The sequence below is a fragment of the Passer domesticus genome, chromosome 12 (assembly GCF_036417665.1).
Source record: "Passer domesticus isolate bPasDom1 chromosome 12, bPasDom1.hap1, whole genome shotgun sequence".
In the NCBI taxonomy this organism is placed as follows: domain Eukaryota; kingdom Metazoa; phylum Chordata; class Aves; order Passeriformes; family Passeridae; genus Passer; species Passer domesticus.
Genome location: NC_087485.1, coordinates 11,501,258 through 11,520,394, shown reverse-complemented (window position 1 = coordinate 11,520,394; position 19,137 = coordinate 11,501,258). Strand labels below are relative to the sequence as shown.

The 19,137-nt window shown below is 44.2% G+C and overlaps 1 protein-coding gene across 8 annotated transcripts in view; it reads right to left on the bottom strand.

Annotated features, from left to right (window-relative positions):
• The window catches only part of SALL1 (spalt like transcription factor 1), a 23,809-nt gene extending 13,021 nt beyond the window's left edge, over positions 1-10,788 (bottom strand). The window contains exons 1-2 of one of the 8 annotated variants that reach the window (XM_064386251.1): positions 10,650-10,788; positions 2,574-2,666 (exon numbers count right to left, since the gene is read on the bottom strand). In XM_064386251.1, the coding sequence (XP_064242321.1) occupies positions 2,574-2,649 (76 nt within the window). In that variant the 5' untranslated portion in view covers positions 2,650-2,666; positions 10,650-10,788. Of the gene's footprint in view, positions 1-476; positions 586-1,790; positions 1,932-2,573; positions 2,707-2,758; positions 3,094-3,212; positions 3,491-3,572; positions 3,592-5,195; positions 5,335-10,649 lie in introns of those variants that run through there. The other 7 variants (XM_064386254.1, XM_064386257.1, XM_064386256.1 and 4 more) reach the window with 7 other exon arrangements.
• Positions 10,789-19,137: the final 8,349 nt, after the last annotated feature.

Genomic DNA, 19,137 nt, shown 5'->3' with positions numbered 1-19,137 from the left:
GCAAACCTGAACTCACAGCTTGAAAGGAGGAGAAAGAAGCGCTCCGAATTTCCAAGCTTTGTTTTGCAATTTCACAGGCACATAACGCAAACTCGTCCCCGCCGCAGCTCTCCCACCATGTCTTGCCCAAGTGAGGAGCTGCTGCCAGGGCCGGGGACCCCGGCAAGGCGGGGGTAGCTCTATGCTAATGCTTCTGCAGCGTTCTGAACCCTGAAGCACCATTACAAAGCACACCTTCTGAGCAACTGGCTCAAAACTCAGCGTCCTGCCATGAAAACCAGCCACAGCCCGGCACCAGGACTGGAAAGGGAGAGGGGAGGCTCCTACAGATTTTATAGTAGAGTACACTGCTTTTCCTAGCAAACTGTTTTAAAACAGAATAAACTTCGTCATTCCCTTCTTTAACTTACAACAGCCACCCAAACGAAACAAAAGCTTCACTTCCATGCCATCATTTCAGGCAAGATCCAACTTACTTCAAGGACATCCTTTAGCAACAGGCAGGAAAGCTGCTCAGTTAACATTCCTTTCTCACACTCCCACTGTACTTCATTTGAAAACGATGTGCAAAATCAGATCAAAAGACTAAAAACAGAAGAAAACGGCTACTTTAAAAAAAGATACTTTGAAGTGTTTTTGACCTATTCCACCTACTAAAAACAAACAAAAAAAGATAGCAAATGTCAAAAGATGCAATCATACGAAGTGAAGATTAAAAAAATCCCTCTCTGCTTTTCTTTTCTCTGCTCACTTTAAGAAGTTCCAAATTCTTTCACAGGAGGCCGATGAGAGACAACTAAAAACCTAACGCTTCTCCAACTCCTACTCCAAACTTCGAGCGGAAGTGGGAATAATATCGTAAGAAAAATAAATACGTTTACTGAGATGAGAAAGGGGGTTATGCTGAGGAAACCGTAAAACTCGAGTGCATTCAAAACTCACAAAACTCACTTAAAAACCCCAAATCGACTCCCAGGACCCAAATGACTTTTAGGAAATATTTCGCAGAGCTCCGCGGAGCCAGTGCTGATCTATTTGCTGCTGTACGAGAAGGGCATTCAGGGGATTTCGGAAGCCGGGCGAACGCTCCCAGCGAAGCACAACATCCCGCAAACTTTCCGCCCCGTTTCCACGCGCGGAGCCCGGGACGCTGTCCCGGCGCGGCCGAGAGCCGCGGGCACGGCGGCGGGGCCGGGCGGCTCGGCGGGCCCGGCACCCGCGGAGGCTCCCGCGCCGCCTCCCCGAGGAGCTGCCGCGGGAAGCGCCCGGTGCTCCCGAGCGGCGGGGCCGGGCCGGGAGGCGCAGGGGCTCGGCCGCGCCCGCTCCTCCCTTACCTGCCCGCCTGAAGCGCTTCTGCGCCGCGGCGCCCTCCGCACCCGCGGCCGCCGCGTCCCCCCGCGGCCCCCCGGCCCTCGCCCTCCTCATGGCCGCCGGGGGGCCGGAGCCTGCGCTGGCAGGGGCAGGGAGAACGCTGCCCCGGGCCGCCCGGCCGCGCCGCGGAGCGACCACTTGTCGCCCCGCGTCCCAGCACAGGTACGGGCGGAGGCACGTCCCCTCCGCCGCCCGCCGGGCTGCGCCGAACTCCTGCGAAATCCCCCTGTTCCGGAGGGGAAGGAAAAAGGGAGTAAGGGAAAAAAAAAAAAAAGAAAAAGATACTTCACACGCTCCCTCTGCAAAATCCTGGCAGACACAAAGCCAGCGTTTATCCCTCGCTTACCGGCTTGGAGGGAAGCGGGAGACGTAGGAAAAAAAAAAAAAAAAAAGAAAAAAAACAAACCAAAAAATACAACCTTAGGGTAAGCAAATCGGCTCCCCGCTGCCCGGAGCCTCCGCGCTGGGGCCGCCGTGTCCCTTCTGAGCGCGGCGGCTGCGCGGAGCCCGGCGCGGCGGCGGCTCCCGGGACGGGGCGATCCCCCCGCGGCCCGGCCCGGCCCGGCCCGGCGGCGGCAACTTTTCCGCCTCCAGGAAGCCTTTGGTGCAGCCGGAGGCCGGGGCTGCGGGGCAGCGTCCTCCGCCCGGCGGGACTGCGGGGGAGCGGGGGGTGCGGGAGCGCCGGGGTCCGCGGGGGGGTGGGGGAGGCGGGCGAGAAAGTGGGTGCCCGGGGGGGATTTTCCGGCCCTTTCGGGGGGACGGCGCGGGCAGCGTGTGTGGCCGGACGGGGCATCCGTCCCGCGGGGCTACGGGATCAGCCGCCCCACCGCAGCCCCACTTTGTTTCCCAGCTCCGCGGGGCGCGGAGAGAGACGCGGGGGGCGCGGATCCATCTCCCGCGGGCTCAGGATGCCAGACCGCCCCGCTGGGAGAGGGCGGAGGGAAAACATCAAAAAACGGAAAGAGTTTGGAGTTTCGTTAAGAAACAGACGAAACAAAACGCTGAGTTAAAAAAAATAAGATAAAACCCAACAACTTGGACCAAAACCTCAGAAGGACCCCCCTCCCCCCCGCATATAACTCCGGGAGATCCTGTTGTCCCGCACCAGTGCCCGGCGCGGTTCCGACTCCCCACAAGGTAAGTTCATATATTTTGTGTGTGTTTGTGTTAAAATGTGTGCGAGGGAGAGGAGAAGAACTCACCATTTCGCTGGGATAACAAGGCCAGATCGGGATCGGATTGGAAATGCTGAGGCTTCGCCTGCTTCCTCCGCGACATGCTGGCTCAAACATCAGCTGGGGCAGAATAAAAAATTACTAAAAAAAAATCTTCTCAAAATTACGGAAATCGAGCCTCCCCCCCCCAGCCTCCCCGATCCTCCGCGCACCGCGCATGTGTCCTGCTATAATTATGATTATCAATAATGCATTGCGATTAATCATAGAGGGGCTCTTTGAAAGGCGATTGGCACATGGCCAGCTCTATTCAAACCAGCTCGCCTTAATCAATTAGGCGCTGATTTGCTGGAGACCCTTGTCTCTCCGCCGCTCCCACCCAATGAGTCGATCCATGTGGCAGGAGAAGGGGCTGGATTTCCCCAAAGCTGTTTGGATACAGTTTAACCCTCTTAGCAACCAGCTGGAGCTGCATCGCGCCATCCCGGTTACTATAGGAATGTGTCTCCCTTCGCCCCTTCCTCCAGCCCCGACGGGCTCCCCGCGCCTCCCGCCCTCCTTCCCGCAGTTTTGCCCTGCGTTTCACTTTTCTTTTTTCTTTCTTCTTTTTTTTTTTTTCTTTTTTTTTTTTTTTTCAACTCCCCCCTCCTCGCCCGCAGTCCGCACCGGTGGAGGGAGGGCAGGGTGACCAACAATCGCTCGGGGGAGGACGCACGGCCGGGGCGGCCGGCAGCGAGCAGCGGCCCCGGAGGCTCGGCCCCGCACCCGGCAAGTGCCTGCGCCGGGAGCGCCCGGCCCCGCCGCCGCTCGCTCCGTCCCGCTGCTGCAAAAAAAGTTTCTGGTGTATTTTTTTTCCTTGGTTTTGTTTCTTGGAGGTTTTTTCCCCCCTTCCTCTTGTCCCCGCATTTACAAATAAAAATCCATTTCGCCCTCTCCCAGGTCTCTCTCTCCCAACCCCCCTACCACTTCTCTTTCCATATATCACGGCCCGAGGGGTGCTGAAAATAGGAAGGGTTTGTTTTTTACCTCACACATTCCCAGGACAATTAGGGCGCCGCTGGGAGCGGCGGGCGGACCAGGCGGCCGCTCCGCCCCCGCGCCGCGCGGGTTGGCTGCCCTGGCCGTCAGTCCGCCCGGGAGCGCGGTGCGAGAGGCGGCGGGGCCGCGGCCGGGGGCGCGCCCCGCTCCGCGGCCCCGCTCCGCTCCCCGACCCCCCCTCCCCGGCTCGCTCCTGACTTTTGTTCCCTCTCGGACGTGGGAGCGACGCGCATCTGCCCGCCGGAGGCGCCGCCGGCCGCGCCGAGCGCGGAGCGGAGCGGAACGGCCCGGGCCGCGGGGCGCGCAGGCGGAGCCGGCCGGGCTGCGCTCCGTGCGGCGCGGCGGGGCCGTCCCGCGGCCCCTGCGCTCCCCGAGCCGCTTCTTGTGCCCGGTCCCCTGCGCTGCCGGCACCGGGACCCTGCGGGCACCGCGCTCCGGCCGCGGGACGCGCCAAACTCTTCCACGCCCGTGTGTTACTCGCGAGGAGGGACCTCTCACAAACAAATGTCACGATCTTGAAATTAAAAAGTATAGTTGCGCAGAGGCTACAAACAAGGCTCTTTTTAATATCTCGTATATGCAGCGGTACACGTACGCTGTGGGTAAATGGTGGGTGCCCCCAGCTCCGCTCTGCGCGCCCCTCCGCGCGTCACGCTGCTGCGGGCACGGAAAGTTACTCTGTAAAATAAGCTGAACCGGCAGAAGCGGGAGCACAGGCGTTTCTTTCCCTCCACCCTGACCCATCTAGTGCTCTCTCCTCCCACTCCCCCCGCTGGATTATTTACTCTTCTATAGAAGCTACTCCTTTTTCCCGTATTAATATTAACAAACTCTCTGTAAAAGCAAGAGGCTGATCAGATCCAACTCATTTCAATTTCAAATGAGCCGGTAAAGCCTAGAGAGTGAGCGAGAGGAAAAAGGAGAGGGACAAATCTTCCCATTCGAGGAACCGGCTTACTGGAGTTTTCTTCTCATTATTAAACGAAAGAGATTGTAAAACGTTTATCAATAAGGGTGGGGGAAAGAAAAACAGCCTCAAAAACCAACCAAACAAACGCATACGAACCGAAAAATCCTCCCAGGTGCCACTCCAGTATTTAGTCAGCGTTGCAAAGTGGTCACTGATGCTTCTTTTCATTTCTGCACAGGGCGAGCCCCCTCCCTCCCCGCAGCATTCGGTACAGTAGATTTTGAGAAAAAGACAAACGAAGCTATCAGCGGGGATGATGTTGAAGAATGAAGATAATAATGTTGCTATAGGTGGTACTTCACATGACATTATTTTTCACTGAATATTTAAAGAGATGTTTCGGCAGAGATGGATACACTCAGCGCAGGCTGTCACCCTCCATACCCTGAGACAGTGGGAAAGAAACCGAACCTGAACGCGCAGAAACGCACTCCTTACTTACTGCTAGCCACACGTAGATGCACACAAAATACCCACGCGGATCTATCTGCACCTTTATGCCTGTATTTCTAACTGTATCAATCACTCCATTAGCTTCCTACGTTCCTAAGCTAGACGATCTCCCAAAATTATTCGCGTTCACAATTTCATTATACTTTTGCCGATTAAGCTTGAGACAAATTTCCCCAGATGCGCAGTACCTTTGCTTCGTGGCTGGAAAAAGGCGGCCGTGGACAGGTAATTAAAAAACCAACAACAGCAACAACAAGACGAAAAAGAGTAGCTTAAAGAAAAAGAAATTAATTTGGAGAAATTAAGTTTTACAACTTTTTTTTTCCGTTTCTCTTCTCCTCGCTAGTGTTAAAGCGGCGCCTGGTATTTCATCCAAGACCGATTGATTATTTATTGTTTGTTTTCCTCTCCTTTGCTGGGGGCCGGGAGGGGTGGGGAATGGGTGGGGGCAGAGCAGCAGTGCCAGGGCTAGAGAAAAATCGGTCTTTATTGTTGTTGATAGCAATACATCAATTAAACGTCATTGTCTCTAACAGAAGTTGTGAGAGTTCACAAGCGTAAATACTCTGATCCCGGGTTTTCCCTCTCGATGCTCCGAATGACAGTGACATATTTTTCCCTCCCCGCCACACCTTGGAGATTTTTTTTCCCCCTCTCGGATTATTCTTTTTAATGGAGGTGGGAGGCTTTCTAATGTGCTTCAATGCAAATCAGCCTGGCTGCAAGACACCCGTGGTGGGGATCGATCTCCAGTTCATTGAGATGAGCACTGAAGGGAGATGGTAAACAGGGGATAATTTGCAGTTCATTCTGCCGAGAGACGATTCCAATGAGATGCATCACACTAGACTGTATTATTGTTATTCAGGTTTGCGAACAGACGCAACACCCTTCGCACGACGGAGTTAAAAGCTGCGCGGTCCCCTCGTAGTTCTAAAACACCTTCAATAACTATCGTGGGGTGCGGGTGGGGGGAAGGAAATGCAGTTGATTTCAGGTTTTGTGCCCGTGACCCCCGGGCGGCGCGGGGCGGGCGCGGCTCCCGGCGGCGGCAGCCGAGGCTCGGGGCAGCCCAACCTGCGGCTCCGCGCCGGCCCCGCACGCTCGCACCTTCACCCTGCCGAAATACCCGCCTGGCAGGGCGCTTGGCTTTTATTTATGGAGTTTTTTTTTCCTTCCTTCTTTTCCTCCTCCGTTTTCTATGTTCTCTGTTTGCCTCTATTTTAACTGAAAAAGCCGCACTTCGCTGGAGTTCCGAACGGCGCTCCAGCTGACCTCGCAAGTTCGCCGTTTGTCTGCTAACACAGGTTACATATATTTTAGAAATGTGTGTAATTAGGGGCTTCCAGATGCTGCAGTCAGCTGGGAACTTGGCTTTATGCTCCGATGTATAATAAACTTTTGAGACAGTCCTGGGGCGCAGCTACCCCGGGGCAGCGAGCACCAGCTCTCCGGAATTGTTTCATTATCAATAGCCCGGATCACGCTATTCACTGTGGACATTGCAAGTCCTGTGACTGTGTGGGTTTAGGTAGCACTACTTTTGTGGGAATGCTGTCAGTTTTCCCCTTTCTTGCTCTCTTCTGCCTTTTTTTTTTTTTTAAATTTTTTAAAATGTTCTAATAGTAATTCTCCAAGGGAAAGAAAGACAAAAAAAAGGGGAGAAAAAAAAAAAGAAGAGGAGGGGGGACCAGAATTCGCCATTATTACTGACAACTAATAATTGATCATTGCTCACAAACACAAGCTTTTACCCGCATAACTGAATCGTAAGCAATACGGGTTTAGTCAAAGGAAAAATGGGGAAAAAATAGAGGGAAAGAACCTCTCCCTTTCTCTCCCCTAAATCGCAGTGATGGGGACTCCTCCGCCCCCGAGATAAAAATGACTAATGCCATAACCAGCCAAGGTGAGATTATTCAATTCAATTCTTTCTTCACACACATTAGCTGCCTTTTGTTTGACCTGATGGCTGGCAAATTTTTACACCTAGCTGTCCCTTTTGAGTTTATTGATGAAGGTGCTTCTGAAATGATTATCAGGAGATTTACAGCCATCACTACCCACCTACGGGAAAAGTAGTAAAATCAATCCCTCAATCAATCAGACCCCTCTGTGCATATCTTTTTAATCTGCTCTTTTAGCTGTTTTATTACAACGCAAGCATTAAATATGTTTGTTTCAAATTTAACACGAATGCCTCCGAAGGACTCTGTCAATTTAGACATAAATCATGAAGTAAACAAGCTGGATGGAAAATTCTCTCACTCGGGCAAGAATGTTAAAACCCAAGGAGTAAAAAAAAATCTCGTGCATCAGTGTATGGGCAACTCTGTATGTACAGCCCACAAGGCAGGAAAGCAACAAACACATAAATATGCAACACTGCAAAAGACTTCCATGCACTTTTACAGGACTAGAGAGTGCTAGTAATTATAAATACTTTCGCACCCTCAGGTCCACCATTATTTCCTCTGATATCTTTATGTACATATATATATATATGTATATATATCTCAGAATGTCTTCTTTCCTGTGTTAAAAATTAACTTTTTAAAAATTATTAAATACCATATAATTGAGAAAGTGTCTTGATTCTAACATTATTATTGATCCCAAGGTATCACTTTATGCTGTATATGCCTTTTTGGGGGTTAAAAAATAAATTGGAGGGTATTTCAGGTAGGCTGCTTAGGTCACTGATTTGTTACACAGTGGTCATCAGGTATGGACACAATGAATCTATAAATTCTATAAAGAACCAAGATTTTTATTTGATGCCACAGGAGAAGTTTTATCTGCAAGCCACATGCCTTTGCATCCCAGTTTAATTTTTTTTTAATATCCTAGTGTATCGTAGCCATATAAAGCCACCATGTGGCTCCACCAGAAAACCAGAAGTTTAGAAATGAAGTGACAGAGATTTCTCCAGCCTTAGATTAAAAAAAAAAAAAATCAATTCTGAGCTACAAAGACATCTTTCAAAGACATATTGTAATGTCTCTCAACATAGAAAAAAACTGTGGATAGGACAAGGGAAAAAAAAGGATACTGAAATATGAATTATATACATAACAAAAGAAGAGTAATGAATAATTACATCTAATATCAGATTATGAGATGTAACCTCCAATATCAGCCAATAATTCCTCCAAGCATCTTGTTTTATGGAAAGTGCCTTTAAACAGTAGGAAAACTTCACAGTTTCTATCACTGTTCATCCAGGTATCTATTAATGGGAGCTTTAGTGTCAATTTTTTATAAAATATTATAGTTATAATTTCTTTGTCAAAGTATTACTTAAAATAGTATAAAATATGGAATTGGGAGTAATTTAAAAACAAATGAAGGAGCAGGACTAAGGGATGTATTTTCCAGGATATTTAGGGAAAAATATATGTTCTTAAAAAGGTGTTCCCTTAGCATCTGCTTACCTTTAAATTAAAATTACACAAAAATTCTTTTGTCAAGAAGAACTTGACAAAAGTGCTTCTGTTTTGTACTCTGTCAAAATATAAACGTGAGGACAAAATTTCACATTAATATTTTCTCTGAAACAGAGCTGACAGACGATTTCTACAGGGTAGCCATCTAACAAAGTAAGACCTGTTGTCACAAAAAGATTTACACCGCAAATCAGAGTTACAAAGTACACACGTTTATTTACATTTGAATGTTTCATTTTAAACTGGAGAATATGTAGTGATTAAAGACTAAACATGCTTCAAACCTCAGGGGGAATGTTGCCTGTAGAGTCCCAAATTTCTTGCCTAATGAAATGAACCTGACAACCCCTCTCCTTTTCCTGACATATTTTTGATTCGAATACAGTGGAAGTATTTGTAAGTACATACATTTTGTTTGCATAATATTGAGGTGCCCTGATTAATGCATGGTGTTTACAACGTGAAAATTGTCATGCTCTCTGCATCAACACAAGGAGCTGGCCTGGCAGCAGCTAGTTGCAATAAAGTAAATGCCTCATGAATAATGTTCTGCTTTCCATGCCTGAGCTAAGCAGAATTCTCCCCATCCACCTTTTGCCCCCAGTTTGAGCCAGCCTGTTAAGAGAACTGGTCTGCAATGGTGCTGTGCAGGACACAGCTCTCTGAGTGCAAATATGTTTGCTCACAGACTTCTGCATGCACAATCTGGATCCTGTGGGGAGCCCATTTCCTCATGGAGCAATCTGATCCCCAGCCACATTTTTGCATTTTCTTTTCTTCCCATTAATGATCATAAATGTTCAGATGGCAACAACAGCCATTACCTACCTCAAAAGGTAACTCCAGGAATTTCTGATTTCTTAGAAAAATTCCTCAGCAGAAAAGAAAGAGTTGAGCACTGAGCTGCCAGCCAGCTCTACTGAACTATCAGCAGATACTACATCAGTGACCCAGAAAGAGCCTTGAAAAGTACTGCTTCATAAACCCAAGATCACACAGTTATCACCCAGAAAATGAGACTCACAGTTTCCTTTCCTTACGTAAGAAAAGCTCAAGTAACAGAATTCAAAGAGCAATCCTCACAAAGAGACTTAAAAGACCCTTCCTCAGAAATCCAGAAACCAGATTTGGGGTTAGAAAAATTGTTTCCATCCTTCATATGCTTTATATAGTAAGCCTGGACTTTCATCCTGCTGTACAAGCCATGTCTTGAATCTCACCCTGAGTTACGTATTCTGTGTTTCAGTCCTTCTTTGCAGAACTTCAAATTCCCTCTCAAATGCAGTGTCCAGGGCTGCAGAACATGTCTATTTACATCCTTAAGCAGCTTTCTGCAGACTAGCTGGCTCTCCCCAGGACTGTACACAATCATTAAGCTCATCTGAGCTTGCTGCTAGCCACTGACACCCTAGAAGTACTACCTGAATGAGAATTTAAAGCTTGAGTAGGTTTTAGATAATACTAAAGCTATGTGGTGCAAAAATCATACGTGCAAAGACAAATGTAGCCCCAGTCTGTAATGGTTCAGCAATTCAGCTGCTTGTCATGTACTGCAACAGGCAAAACAAAAGAGGGAGAATTGTCCTTGAATATTAGACATTATGGCACATTTAGGAATTACACCAAACACTACTGTTTATTCTACTTCCATTTGCAAAGAAGGATACATCATTTACTCACTTCTGAGAGCATGAAAAGACACTTTTCCTCAGAAGCTTGCAACATGAGCACCCAATCCTAAACATCATCAGTGTCACTCATCCTTGTGCAGGAAGCAGAGCACTGACAGCACAGCATGAGCAGTGTTTCAGTCTAGAACTGCACGTGAGTGAATTTGGAGCAGGGGCTAACTGTGGTGATCAAACCTGTCCTGACCACGGCTCCTCCCTGCCTGGATGGCCCCGTCCCACCAGGCTGTGCTGCTCTGGCATTGGCACAAACGTTTGCATGACATGGAAATCTCCTGCATGGGGCAACAATGCGTGGTACAGTAACTTCTTAAGCTGTTCCAGCTGTTTGCAAATAAAATATGCGTCTAAGCCCCCAGTCTATACAAACTGATTTCCGAGAGGAGCTGTATTTGTGTGGCTGTGCCAGATCAGGGCCATTACTAACTGCAGAGGAGCATAAACAACTGTAGAGAGAAAAGATTTAGAGAAGGCACCAGTGACAATGACTAGCATGTAAATCTCATACCTCTTAGTGAGAACTCTCTTGTTAACATGTTTAGTTGGCAGTTGCACACCTTTGCACTCCCATATATTTTAAGGCTTGAAGTCACTTGTTCTGTCTCTCAAGTTTACTCAGCCTGGCTTCTTCTGCAGTTGAAGCAGTTTCCATTTTCATGCTGCACAAAAGCACAAGCAATGCCATAATACATAAGAATAACACTTTAATGGAAACACAGAGCCAAATGCATTGTAAATGCACTGAATTAAGTGGAATTAAAGAAAGGATAAATATGGCCCATTCCCTCCTCCAGCTTCAGTACTGTCCTCTCCAACACTGTACATATAATCTCACAACACAATAACATTGCTGTACTCACTCTGTGCAAGCAGAATCATTCACTTTTTGTTTCACTCCTACCATTTTCAAATAGCAAAATTCAGTTTCGGGCAGCGCTGCTCTCAAAGGGCTGCCAGACCTGCTACTCCTTTGCCCCACTGCTGACAGATGGCTCTACAGTGGGACAAGACCTGCCCATGTCCAGCGATGCTCATACTGAGCAGAAGCAATAATTAAAGCCAGTGCAAAGGTAAAAAGCAAGATGGATGTGAGCCTGAGGGGGGAGAGACAGGTACATCTGCATCCCGGGCCAGCACTGCCACCACCAGCCCCCAGAGCAGCAGCTGCCCAGGGCTGCAGAATGTTCAGTAACACTTTCTGGTGCTAGAGACTGTGCCTTGTGAGGGGCCTACCTTTAATGTTTTGCCTAGAGCAACGAAATCCGGTAACGGGTGCTGGTTGCCACATTCAGGGGAGCCTGCAGGAACTGCTTGCTGCTGACTGGGAAAGCACTCACTGCTTCTCAAAGCAAAACTTCTGTGACATTTTAGGAGTACAGCCCTTTAAACCACCTGTCCAAATCTGCTAATCACAGGTAATCTTGGCTCTTCAAGGGGATTACTCAAAGACAATAAAAATACTAAAAAACCAAAGACAAAAACTGTTACTGGTAATTTGCATCAATTTTTTTGTGATGTCACACTATAATTTTTGCAGAAATTGTAACCAATAACACACTATGTAAAGTTCTCAAGAGGTTGACTCTCTGTCCAGAAATTAACTGTACAATATACTTTGGATTTCTTAGTATTCTGCTTTCTTATTGTCATTCTCATAAAATCAAGCAAAGTGATAAATGGAATGTCTGGAAACAGCCAGAATTTAATCTGGACAAATTACACAAAACATATCTGTCCTGGAAGTGTATCTGCTTTTAAGGAGTTATATACCACCACAGAGAATACAACATTCTGCACCTGAAGCATTGGCACATATCGACAAGATTATATTAATTCCAGTGTAGAAAGCTGACATTGTTGGATGCTGCTTGGAAATGTGCATGTCGTAAAACTGGGAAAAAAAAAACTACAAAATTTGAACTTAATTGAAAATACTTTCATTTTATAGCAAACCATATTGTACATGTTTACACTGATTCAATAAATATTAGCCATAAACCCTAATTTAACCCCAGATTTTTTTAGGGTTAAGATTTTTGGAAAATCCAGGTGTCATCCCAAAATTTGTACCCTTTTAACTGACAGTCCCAGCCCCCTTTAGGTAGGCAAGTCCTCAGTGGTGTGGCCACAAAGTCAGGGGCCAAAACTGCCTTGGAGGCACTTGGCCTCAGTGTGCCCCTGGTCTGTTTGGCCTGTGGGTCCCATGGTTTCACGATCAGGAGGTTTGTGTGCAAAGCTTGTAAAATCTTAGAAGAATACAAAGGATATTTTGTAAAGTTTCCCTAGAAACATCTTTTGCAAGCCATGTGGTGTTGCTGGATAGGGATTTAGTCCATCCAAATAAAACCAGTAGCACTTTTCAATGCATAGAGCACAAATTCATCAAGTGGCTCAGTTGCAATGTGTTCTAGGTTCCTGGAAAATGAAAGCTTGGATCAGATGTTCTTGTGAGGTCTCTCCCAGCCATTCTATGAGTCCATGACAGGGCAACATGATTTTACATGGAACTATTTTATTCACATGCTTGATGACTTATTATATCTTTCAAAATCAAATAATCAATATAATTTGGACTTTATTGCTGAAAGAATGAAATTGCTTGACTGACACACAAGAGTGAACTAATGACATTAGAAGCTCTGGCTCCTTCCTTTCTCTTTCCTCAGAAAAGAGAAAAAAAATCTGGATTTGTTCTGAACAAAATTGTGATACTGCAGACTAAAACTTTACTTCTCAATCTAAAAACTTTCCTTCTCAATTTAAATTCATTTTAAATTGTTATGCTTTACAAACTTCCAAATGGGATTCTAATTGTTGACAGACATTTTACATTACATGTGTCTATCACTTTGATTTAATATGCATTTTCAATGAAATTTAAAAAAGGCCTCTAAGGTGGCAATTTAACAGCAAGACATGCTGTGAATTTTAGATATAAAAAATATCTAGTTTTCAAGGGTTTTTTGTACATGTGAAAATGGCCCTCCAGAAAAAAAAAAAAAATCAGAGAATGTCTGTATGGCTGAGTTATCAGAAGCTAAATATCTCCAAGAACATTACCTACTGTTTTAATCAATCACAGTCATCAGAGGCAAACCAGGTTTTACATTTATGCAGCTTTTCAGTAGTGCACTTCAAAAAGTATTAACCATAAAAGAAATAGAATGTATTTGGAAATCCTGTGTCTGGTTTATTACATCTCATGACCTGATTTAATTTTCCTCTACAGAAAACCCACATTGAAATGTCTGTAAGTAATAGGTACTTGTTGTCAACTTTGATAAGAGACATTTGAAAGGAATGCCAAATGTATTGTGAAAGATAAGAGAACAGCAGCTTTTCTGTGTCCCTAAAAGAGTGGAAACCAGACTTAGGACAGCACACAACTACAGAACAGACCTGTTCTATATCATGTCTACTTTTGAAATCATCAGAATTGTAGTTAATGTTTAAACCCTAAGCTGTAGACATTGACAGCACAATTCTCTATCTTTAACTTAAAATTTTTAAGCCAAAATATCCACTGTTTTGAAATTCTTGCATTTTCTTTAAAATGTTAATAAAAACATCTTTGGCTTGCTTATTTTATATAAATAGCTTTTGATATCTTGTTTAAGAGGTCCTGCAGGGTGTCCCAAAACCTACACTTGATGGCAAGAATAAACATTCATTAAACTTCAAAGGCTGCCAAAAAGTCTAGTTATTTTGATTTAGGGGAATCATTTAAATTAATCCCTCAGCCTGTGTAGAAAATATGTAATATAATCCATTTCTCTGTCTCCAGCTTCAAGTCACACTGGAAAAAAAATACTGCTTTACTAATGTTTTCTGTTTTGAAAAACTGGGGAAAAATTAAGACTTCATATATTTTTGAAGAATTCTGGCTTAGTGACATTTAGAAACAAATATTATAATACACAGCTGTGTACTTACATCTCTCTGTAACTGCTGTTAAACCTACACACACAATGGAGTTCTTCAGTGGGAGCAGTAAAAGCAGATTTTATGTTTCTATGTGTGTGTGTGTATATATATATATCTGTAATATATTTTTTTTAACAAAAGAATCAATTTTTTTGAATGACTTTCTGCCTTACTACCCCCAACTCAACTGAGTACTGCTGTGCTACAGAAAATTCACAGTCACCTTTGTAACAGATCTTTTTTTGCTGAGGGCCTCTTAAAATTTGGGACGAATCTTAGTATGATGAAGACCTTGGTTTAAAATGATTTTTTACTTTAAAATGAATACACTCTTCATCTGAAAGAAGCATGTAGGGCGTAATGTGTCAGACACACTGAGGAAAAAAATGAAAGGAGGGAGAAGCTCAGCTATTGTAAATCACTGTAATGCCACTGAGGCCAATTCAGACGAGCTGAGGTTGTGGCCTAATATTTGTGCTGAAATGTTGCAGCTATAGCTGTATCCCTGAGCTGTATAAATATTTGTTGAAAGCTGACTGTTAGGGTGCAAGGGGTGGATTGCTCATCAGCAAATAGTGAGGGCCCTTGTCTTTTCACCGTTCTTAAGGAAACCTTCCCTTTTTGAGGGCTGGGAATTTTGACTGAGTACATGTATGATCCTTCTTTGTGCATGGATTGTTCCGTGTGCAGTGGAACAGGAATTTCCATCTGGACTTTTGAACTTGCACCCGCCTGAGTGTCCAGCCCTGATTCATGCCATGCACTGTACATGAATGACCAGCAATGTTTACAAAATGAATTAGCTTGACTCCAACTCTCCAGTCAGAAAGTAATCAAAGTGAAGAGCCAAGCTATTTCTGAAATTCCAGCTTCCCCAGCTAGAAACTGCATGCTCTGTCTTGCTAGTCGGGGTATTAATGTAAAATGTACATGTTCTATACTGGAGGACAATTAATAACAGCAGTGATTCTGAGCAGTTGACAGACATTAACTATTCCACCCCCAAAGTGCTCATGTGTGGTAGGCAAGTCTGACTGCAGCACATGGTACAGAGGAAAAAAAAAAGAGTGAAAATATCTATATCAGTAATTATTCTATGAGTTGTAGTATGTTCTTTTTGCTTCTTTCTTCTCCCAAATTAAATTCCAGTTAACATTTTATTTCACTTTTGAATGAATACATGTATTCATTGACATACTCAGGAATCTTCTTATGCAAATATTTTTGCTACTCATAACTGGTATCCCTAAAGTCTTGGAAGCTTTGATTTATTTTCTCATCAACCATCTTAATTTAAGCATTTAGGAACAACAGAACTATCTTTAGAATAATCTCATCCTATAAAATACATTAGCCTTTGTTAAATTTAATATAAAACATTGTTAGGAAAGAAGACAATGTTACATGATACATTTTGTTTGAGATGGTCTGAAACTCAAAACATATCACTGAAATTTCCCTCTGAAAACAAACCTCCTCATCTGAAAAGCCCACACCATATAAAACTGGAGATGTCTCAGAGCCAAATTGTTTGCTCCTGTAAATGGTTAGAGCTCCACAGAGGGGGGATATGAAATAAGGCTCTGTTGATTTTACAGCAGAGCATCTGAACCACTTCCCTTGCCCTAGTCAGTTTAAAGCAAAATTAAAAGAAAAATAAACCCCAATTAGCATGTGAGCTCTTCATTGGCAAATTGGCATAACTCCACTGGGTATCTGATTTAGGCAGGGTTTTCAGGACTTACCACCAAGAAGATCTCAGCCATGGTATTTTAATGGTGATTTCATGTGGGTGGGTATGAACCTGATTCTTCATCCTTATTCAGGCTGAAACCCAGGAATGCACTACAGAGATATAGATCAGTTGAGAAATTGATTGTTTGCAGGGAGGGAGGGTAAAGTGGCTCAGTTATTCCAAAATTAGCAACTGCTAGTGTGGTGTATAGCTCAGGCCAAATGACAAGTGAATGAGGCTCCCCAACACCTCCCCATCTATATAATACCTGCATCCAGCCCCTGGTGACTTTTATTTCCAGAATGGACTAGCAAATTCAGGACTGATAAATGAAAAATATCTGAATAAAATAGCTTGGCATGATATCTTTAACATTACCTAAAAACCAGAGGTTAATAAATAGTTAAATTTAGCTGTAGCTTCTCTTAAGTAGTTTGAACATAAGTCAATATTTTTGTCTTTTGTTGTCTCAGGGCTTCTACAGAGCAGAGAGAATTTCATCAATGATTTTTCTACACTTTATAGCATTATGCCTTTGTACTATTATCCATCTGTATCCTTATCTAACATGTTATCAGCTGTATGAAAATAAGTAGCAGTCCCTTCAGCCCACAGCAAGTATCAATAGGAGGAATGACAGTGGCTAGTTTGCACACTTGAAATGGTTTATTTGTTGCAATCCTGTGCACAAGATGTTTATCAGTAAGCACCAGACAACCATGCAGAAGAAGGAGCCTTAATTCTGTCTGAGACAGCCTCTTATTGCTATTGATAGTTAGCATCAGTGTCCAGTCTGAGAAATGGAAGTGCTGCAGGCAACTTCAGTCAAGACACCCTATTGATCTACTGCTTCCCCTGCGTCCCTGAAGCTAGAGAAGAAAAATAAAAAGGGGAGGAAAAGCTTGCTGTATAAGGGGCAATGCAGCAGTCTGTGTCTTGCCATCATTCAAAGGGGTGTGTATGTGCATGGATATTCCTGGTATTCAGTACCTTAGACAACTGTAAATCACACGCACAGCCATGATAAATATAAATGTCAATGTGTTGGAAATGTCCTTTATATAAGAGATGTCACTAGAACTACATTTTTAGCATGAAACATTTTTTCTGCTTTTTATTTTTCATTGACTTATTGTGCTTCTGTTATATCCTGTCTAACACAATCAATCTAAAGCATAATATCTGAGAGTCCTATTCATAAATAATACATATTTGGGTCATTTTCATTTGTATCCTACAATGAAGATTTACAAGCCAGAAACAAAACAAGAAACAATGTGTGGAATGCTCTTATTCAGTGGATAAGAATATATTACTGTGATCAATTAATCTGCTTTTCTCTGCATTAGGTGGACATCTTTATGGTGCATCCATAAGGGTTTATAACTTGGGAGAGACAGAATCAGCTCTAAGGCTCTAACATAAAATGCCTGTACTAGAAAAGAGAAACTTTTCCAAAGTTTTTTTTCCTTGGTTGAGCCTTTTTTTCCCCTCCCCCATTGTTGTTGTTTTCCAATAGGAAATATGTTAATTTTGGCAAACTCAATCACAGCAACAACTTATCCATCAAGATAGTATGTTACTCTGCCCTATATTCTACCTCTAATGTTAAATGAAACAAAAAATTGACTATAGTAATTCTGGGGATTTTCACAGTGCTATTCATTCAAAGATAGTCCCATTTTCCTAACCACACAATTCATTCTGCAGGAGGGAAAACTGACACTCAGAAAGGTCCCAGCTCAGTTTTTAGGGCCAAAAATTACTAGGCAAAATTAAGCAAAAAAGGAATAAAATCTTTGCGTAGAAATTGCAGGGAGAAAAAAGAGATGTGAAAGGGAGACTCCAATTGGTGCTAGTGTGCAGTTTAAGAACCTGCAGCCCCTGGTGCAGTCACCAGGAGTGCTGGTGCTCTGACCTTGGGCCAAGTCAGAGGAGCAGCAGTAATGGCCCAGCTGATTATCAATTCTACCTGCACAGAAAGGAGCAAAAGTGGTGATTTCGAATCAGCCAGAGCTATTTTAGGAAGCAAAGCCAGAATGTACAAGAACTTTGCAAGCAATATAAACTGTTGGGAAAAAGTGGGGGTGAAAGATGGGAATGGGGACAAGGCTGAGCATGGTCACAGTCCCCCCTGTTTGCCTCAGAGATGCAGCCCAGGCCCTGCTCATACTCTGGACCTCAGAGTGGGTTATTGCATTAGTTTTCCAAATCTGGAAATTTGCTACAAGTGCATCTCAGATAAAAATTGAAATGAGTTTTGCAACTATGGCAAAAAAAGCAATTTTACATTTCATAGACCTTTTAAAACTCTTTTCAATAGAAAATAAAAATAACAGTAAGGGGAAAAAAAGGCTACATTTCCATTCCCGTTTTTATAGTTTGACGTTGCAGATGTTTCTGGGTCAGAGGTGAACATGTCTTTAGGTGTCAAAAGATGCAATAACCTGAGTCAAAAATGGCCCAGTCCCCAGAACCGTGACTGTGTGCCAGAATATCCCCACCTCAGAAGCTTGCTGGCAGCAATGTGCTCCAGGTGTCTTACACTATACCGACCTGGTAGTCATTTTAATATTTTCCATGCTCATGTAAATGGACTTGATGTGTGTTCATCAAATGTGGGAAAATCCCACAGAATTGTGTGCCATCTGTTTATAGGTAAAAGGTCTGCTTTGCTGACAATCCAGTGTAAAATCAGAACACAGAATGAAAGCAAGCACGCTTTTGTTTTGTTCTGGTTTGGTTTTATAAATCTGAGGCTTAATGTCATATTAAAAGCCTAACAAAGTTCAAAGGTTCATTCTGTTTGGATAGCAGCACTGTCCTTCTCAGATGTGTGGATATTACCTGAGCTACACAGAGCTCTTAAATCTGCACCACGTGGCTACAACTTGCAACCTAATGAAACCATGAGCACACCCAGGAGTCAGCAGGACCTGGGGAGGGTGCAAGGGCCACAGCTTGGGCAGCTGGGTGCCTGCACTGGTGCCCTGAACCAGAAGCCTCTGTGAAACTCTAGTTGAGAGCATTTCAACATGTGTGCTTGGCCTCAAGAGAGAAACTCAAGCTGAAGCAAAAATGGAAAGGCTAATTTTGAAAAAGCATCACTTTATTTTATATAACACTCAATACTGCATTTTTTTTTGTTAGAATTAAAGCCAGGTTTAATTCAATTAATATGGTAGATGCCAATCAAAGTGTCCATCTTTATTATTTTGGTGTGTTTTATATAAGACTGTTGGACAAAAGGCAGCTATATGTGAGCTATGACATTAAAGGAAGGCTGTGCTCACAGAGATCTTCAACATTGGTTGATAAACATCGACCAGTCATCAGA